Source organism: Dermacentor albipictus, chromosome 3 (genome assembly GCF_038994185.2).
Source record: "Dermacentor albipictus isolate Rhodes 1998 colony chromosome 3, USDA_Dalb.pri_finalv2, whole genome shotgun sequence".
Taxonomy (NCBI): Eukaryota; Metazoa; Arthropoda; class Arachnida; order Ixodida; family Ixodidae; genus Dermacentor; species Dermacentor albipictus.
Genome location: NC_091823.1, coordinates 47,044,073 through 47,050,858, shown reverse-complemented (window position 1 = coordinate 47,050,858; position 6,786 = coordinate 47,044,073). Strand labels below are relative to the sequence as shown.

At 48.3% G+C, this 6,786-nt stretch overlaps 1 protein-coding gene across 2 annotated transcripts in view; it reads right to left on the bottom strand.

Annotated features, from left to right (window-relative positions):
- Positions 1-5,078, bottom strand: part of LOC135898161 (acetylcholinesterase-1-like) — a 16,856-nt gene extending 11,778 nt beyond the window's left edge. For both annotated transcript variants that reach the window (XM_065426943.1, XM_065426944.2), the window contains exons 1-3: positions 4,753-5,078; positions 3,415-3,688; positions 2,501-2,721 (exon numbers count right to left, since the gene is read on the bottom strand). In XM_065426943.1, the coding sequence (XP_065283015.1) occupies positions 2,501-2,721; positions 3,415-3,688; positions 4,753-5,036 (779 nt within the window). In that variant the 5' untranslated portion in view covers positions 5,037-5,078. The remainder of the gene's footprint in view (positions 1-2,500; positions 2,722-3,414; positions 3,689-4,752) is intronic.
- Between the last annotated feature and the right edge of the window lie 1,708 nt (positions 5,079-6,786).

Below are 6,786 nucleotides of genomic sequence, written 5' to 3'. Positions count from 1 at the left end.
AGCATAATAACCCGCTTGCGTATACAAGGCCCAGTTCGGAATTCTCAGTTAGGGCAGGCCGGAACACTTTTTCATGTCTCTGCAGTGGCTCGATTCAGCACTTGTGAGATAAGTGCACGATGGTTGGTTATTTCTTTTCTTTTTCGGACAAACCAGACATGGCAATGATGCCAAGTTCCTCATTAAACGATGTGGAGCAACATTTTTTTTATCATGTTGAGCAGTACGAGTAAAAGTAAAACATTTGTTAGCAATAAATGTATTATTTTATTGTTGTTAGAATATAAAAAAATTCCAGGAGACCCCATCTCACGATTGCTTTCTACGTTAATGCGATAATCCCGCAAGCAATGTAGCCATACGCCGCATTTTCATCACCAAAACACGTCATGTATGAGCCGTGTACTGCAGCCGCACTCCTCTTCCGTGCTTCCCTCTGGACAAGCGGCGTCATCTAGCGGCGCGCCCGCAAAGTCGCGACCCTTTTGCACGGCCTCAGAGATCGCAACGCTGGTGCGCTGGTTCGTGCTAACGCTGAGAATTATTCCTTGGCTGCCCGCGGGCATTCTTGAGGCAGTGCTAAAGCATCCGGCCAAGAATGCTAATCGCATTAATGCCTAAATACATTTCCGGATTCTAATGCAGGTTACATCATTACAGTGGCACAAACTCATTCTGGAGCATTGGCCAAGAATGGGCGCATACCCAGTGGCGTCCAATGACCAGACAAAGGAAAATCAAATAAAGTAAATGAAAGAGACTGTTAAAGTCATGCGCCATTTCATACTGGGGGTTGCGTGCTTTACGGATAACTTTAGAACGAGATTATATCTTCAGAATTCAGGTAACCATTCATGCTTCGCTGCTCGCAGCCATGCGTGGCGCAGCGCTGAACCACCGGGCTCCTGTGCTGAGGAAGTCGTGCAAAGACGCGGGTTCGATTCCACCCATCATCGGGGCAGATTTTATAGCGGCGAGTCTTTGCGAACCCTCCCGGACTTTCCTGACTGCGGCTGCTGGGTGCTGCTGCTGTCTTCCCGAGCAGCTCGAGCATAAAATAACATTCAATTACGCTCCCTGTGGTGGGATTGAACCTCGGTCCCCCAGCCCAGCAGCCCCATGTTCTAACAATTCTGGAGAGGCACAAGCGTGCGCACTCGAGCAGATGCAAAGGGGCAGCCTTTGCACAGCTTGTAATGTTGATGGTGCGGTTTGGGCGGCAGCTTTTGGTATGGCCTTGCACTGACATTGCAATAACGCATAAACTAACATGGTTGCCGGCACTCTTTATGCAATTGAACAACTCCTCATTGTACGTAGATACCAACAAGATGCGTAGGATCCGCCATAATACATATATTAGTTGAAGAATTGTTTAATCAGGCTAGATAGACACAAAGTGATTGAAATGCGCCAATAATGCTAATAACATTAAAATGCAGTCACGATATTATGAAAGTCGACATGCCTATGGTCAATCAGCCCTAGCGACTACAAACTTTTAAACTCCGAGGAGTACCCAAAAAGACACATCTGGAGGGCCGCGAAAGCAAATACATTACTTTTCGCACATTACGCCGGCTGCGCCCCATGTGTTTGCGTCAGCTGCTGATGACTCTCATGGCTTGGTACACACCTGGTCCTGTATTCACAATGACAGTGCTTACACTTGTACTGTTCGTAAGAGCAGATCTCCACCAATCATACTGCTGCACATAGGATTAGCGAAGGTGGCCAGCGTACATGATAAACAGGTATACGAACAAAAAAAAATCTTTGTGCATTCTGCCTTCGCAGAGTCGAGCGAAGTTACTTTGACTATATTTCCTGAAAGCCCCAAATAACTTCTATAAAAATCAGAGACTACAAGCGAGGAACTAGGCTGCTTCTTTACTCGAACAAAGTCTCGTCGAACTACCGCCCCTGGCGATTCTCAATGCGTACATAAATCCAGCGCTTCCAGTCACACCCACAGCATCGCCGTAGAAGTTTACCTAAAGCAATATTTTGTAAGTATTCTTGTCCTTCTGCTATTGCTGATCATCATTGCCGCAGAATTGTCCCGGCAAGAATTGGACGTGGGGTCTTGCGGACCAATGACGTCGTATAAAGAAAGATTGTAAAGTGAAAAGAATCTTTACAAAATATGATCTCGGATCACATCTTTATAAAGTCCTGCTTTCTTTGACTAAAATTTGCAGTTTATGTTTCAGCTTTGTCCTCGTACACTTCATGCCTTCTCTGTCAAGGTTCCGCCTCCTCTAGCCGTACTCTAGAATAACACAACACCTGCGCAGAATAATGAAGTGAGTAGTCGCACTTAAGGGGTGCATTTGCGGTTTCAAAGCAGTCAATGGAGGGGAGCACGAAAGGCCTGTGCTTGGGTATCGGTCTCCAGTTCTCCATCAGCGTTTTGCTAAATATACTATTTGTAGGGCTAATGTACCAACTAGCGCGAACCTTCGCGTTGCCAAATAATGCGTCAACAGCGTGAGCGTACTTTCCGTCGTATAGCGGGTCTCTGTTGCCGCCTGTCTGGAAAGAACCGTCGTGGAGAAAGACAAGTACGCTCTTGTTGGCACACTGAGGAGAGAGGCACTCTCGCGACGTCGTCCAGATGTTGAGGTGCAGGCAGTCCTCGGACACAGTCGACAGCGGATCGTCGTCCAGCGCCCTCTGCTCACACGCGGGCTTGGCCACCGTGGCATCAATCACCGAACCCTGCGGAGATCGACGTGACGGAATGTGAGATCGAGTCAGAATTCTAACGTTGCCATTGGAAAAAAAAAATGTTGTGACATTGGTGTATGCACGCCTTTATTGTTTTGTTTTGTTAATTGTAGATGTTGCCTTATATGCAACGTGGAAGCTCCTCTTCCCTACGAGACACGCAGCGAGGAAATGTGATCGGCTGGGTTCAACTGGCGCTGGCATCGTACCTCATCCACCGAACCCCTTAATGACTCATCAGATTATTGGCCCGTACTTTCTTTAGGCATTCTCCTGTTCTCACAAAGCATCGCAGCCACCTCCAAGAACTTCCTCGTCAGGCTAATGCATTCACTGGCATCGCGAGTCCTTTCGTAGCCTAGCCGGTGGCTTTATTTTCTTTTCTTTTCCGCAATCGGTTATTCTTATGCAGCTTGGCGTTTCGCTCTGAAAGTGCCCGATCTGGCACTGAATGAATAACGCATGATGAAGCACGAAAGAAAACCCTATAAAACACGAACAAGAAGCTATCTCCCTAGAAGAACCTCAGGGTCGGACCGCGTATAGGAACATAGATGCAGGGTGCACGCTCTTCAGAAGGCGGTAAAGGGGGCAGCTGTTGTTGGCAGTGCTACTGGAGAGTTATTAACTGCCATAAACCTGTTTAGTGTGATCCCTAGCATTACAAGGCCACAAACAGTGCACCTGGCCGAAGTCGTATTCAAGGAAGGTGCGCCGGAATCGCAGCTCTCCGAGAGGAGGGTGCGCGTACGGCACCCCCAGGAAGGCGTACACGTCCGTGTGACCAAGAACCTTGAGGCTGAGTCCCTGGACGCGACCAAAGGGGCCACTGACGAGCACTTGGTGCACTCCGTCACCAGGGAGATCGGTGGTCATCATAACCAGGCTCAGGATGACCACTCCAGCGGCCAGGATAGTGGCCACGGCTCCCGCCAGGTCGGTCACTGTGAAGTACCGTCTGCGCGGCGATCACACCGGCGCCGCTGTATAATTAGGGATTCGACTTTTGCTGCGACTGCAAACAATAGGTAGTTCGCGCGACTGTTCGGTCACTTCGTCCAATTCTGAGAAAACACGCTACCTCCGTAGCGAAGCCAAATTAGACACGGATGTTACGCGCAGATGCGCCGCCACGCCGAAGCTTGTGGCTGAGGCGATCAGTCCATCTCCCCAGACAGAGAAAGCGACACAAGACGGTGAATCGAACTAGTTGGCTGATATTCGCAATAGAAAAGAGCTTGAAACGCAAGAGCACATTCACAAAATGTGAGGGAACAGAAAATGGACAGGACAGTAGCGCTGTCCTGTCCATTTTTTGTTTTCTCGCCTTTCTTGCGCGTGTGTTCATTAGCTTCGGCACATATTCCTGCAAGCCTGTGCCAAGTCCGCCGCAACAAACAGGGACGGCCACTGGATGCGTTCATCACCAAAATAAGCAGTGCGAAATCGCACTGCATCTCTTGCCGCCTGTCGCTGTTTTTTACTACTCGCTAGCCTAGGCCGGGATACCGTAATGACTCTATTACGATTCTATGCCTTGTTGCACTTCGTCAGAAGTCCAAGCGGCGGAATCCACCCACATTACGGTTGGTACCACGGCCCGCCGCGAAAACTTATTTAAATATTGAATAGAGGGAATGATACTAATGAAATAGAATTGAGTAAAAAAGATCCTTACTGCAAAAGATTTGGGCTTGTTGGTTCATGATTACGAGCAATAAAAACAGCGCTAAACGACGGGACGAGTGAAGGGACACAGACATCAGCGCCGTTGTCTGTGTCCCTTCACTCGTCCCGTCGTTTAGCGCTGTTTTTATTGCTTGTAAGATCCTTACGTTATACGGCCCTAAAGGCTCCCCTCCTCTCCGGTGAAGTCATTTTCGGTGCGATTGTCAGAAGCACTTATACTTATTTTCGGCACTACTAGTGAAGCAATTGGCGTTTATACACATGTTTAGCGGCGTACAATCAACTTTTAACATGTAGCGATTTAGCTAGCGGCGGTTGCGAGTTGCCACTTACGTGGGTTTTATGCGCGCCGCGAGGGGGTAGTACATGCTCCAGAAGCTGTGCGCCTGGGCCGAGCGCATATGGGCACCGGCGGACTTGGACGAGTCGCGGGAGATATCGGTGGCCATGACCACCGCCTTGGCATCTGCCTTGGCGTCTGCATTGGCGTCTGCATTGGCGTCCAACTTCGTGGTGTACGCGGGTTGACGCTTGTCTGGCCTGCGCGAGAGCGTTGGCGATCGCTGGTCGTTGCTATATTCGCGGTTTAACACGAAAGGGTCAGGCACATCTGCCATGGCGCGACCAGAAGAGACACTGCTTCTTCTTCTTCTTCCTCTTCGTTGTCCACAGCTGTCTTAATTACCTTCGTTTATTGTCGATGTTGGTTGCTTTCACAGGTTATGTACAGGCAGCAGGGGCTAGCGCCCTGTACACGTGCTAACAGAGTTAAGCTACACATATGAGGAGTCTGGCTAGAGCGGGAACGGGCTGTTGGATATAACAGAATCAAAACATGTCCTCCTGTAGTGCGTTCCGCATGTGTGTTCTTCATAAGGGGTAATCGAAGCCATCAAACCCGTGCCGGAGCGCATATCACGAACTCACGCATAACATGGTATAAGCACTGATTTCTCCGGTGCAATAGTAACTATATTTTTCTGTGCGATGGCGTCGTTCCTGCCGCCAATCCCGCCGTTCTCGTCGACCTCCAACCCCGCAGAAGACTAGATAATTTGGAAGCAACAGTTTGATGTCTTCCAGGTGGCTACAAAATATCAAATAGAAGATGACGAGATTGCCAAGTACTGCAATACGACGCATGCGTCCCACGTATTCCACAACATGAGCCAGACGCAAGGTCAGACCTTCGAAGCGAAACTGAGGCAAAAATAATGTTTTTAATAGACGTTTATCTTCATTTTACAAACATTATTGCTGTATCCACTACAAAGAGGCGTATAGATGCAACGATGCGGCCACACGGACTGAAATTAAAGAAACCAGCACAGTAAATAAGAAAGGAAATAAGTACGTTAGAACAGAGCAAAACAATTGTGCTTCTCCTAACGCACAGAACACAAAAAGAAAGCGAGCAGCACGCACCTCGTCACGCTTTCAGACCGAAGCTGTTTATGGCTAGGGTTGCGTGCATTTTTCGTGTCGGTCAACAAATCTGTGTGAGCAAAAAACTATCATTATCAGCAATGGCTCGTACCCGCGCGTTCGTCGTCGTCTTCTTCCACAGCTGGCTCCGATGCCGCTCATCATGCTAGCGCTCCCATGCTGCCCCTCCCTCATAGCGTTCCATACACTAAAACTCTATGCCCTTCCTCTGCGAATCCGCTTACGGCATTCACCCCCTGCCAGTCGGTGCGGTGATTTTGGTCTCAAATTCTTTGCCTCAATATATCGCGAAATGAAAACACGAATGTATATAACGAATCCATAACGCAAATGAACGTGGATGTATAATAATAGACGTGTGTGCTTGCCTTTCGTCACGATTACCACCGATAAACGTGTTCGTACCTTTTTTCAAAATTCTGTTTCACCTCCTTGTCGTGTGCTATACAGCTTCGCTGGTGATCCACCTACACAGAGTGGAATTGCTCATGATTTTCTTTCTTTTCTTTCCCCCAAACCGAGGTCAATTCCTTTAACTTTCACGCTTCATTTTGTCCTTCATTCTAAAATAAATGATTCTCTCCGATCATTATCTTCTAATTCTAACCTACCTGTATCAAACTTTGCTTGAATTCTTTTAAATTTCTTCGTTCTTATTTTCTTTTGAACTACCCGGTTCTTTACCAATCACCCAGAGTGGGTACGTGCCGCTAATTCCGAGGCTCCACATCTACACTGTTATTGCGATAGCAATTACACGGACGCTCGTAGCGCATTCGCACCGTCGCCTTTGGCGCCGTTGTCGTCATGGTGTTACGCTATCACGCGCGGCCCGCGCGTGGAAGGTTAGAAGGTATGCGCTGCGGTGCATAAAGTACTTCGAGTGCAAAAGACAGTACGCAACAAAATTTGGTCTCATCA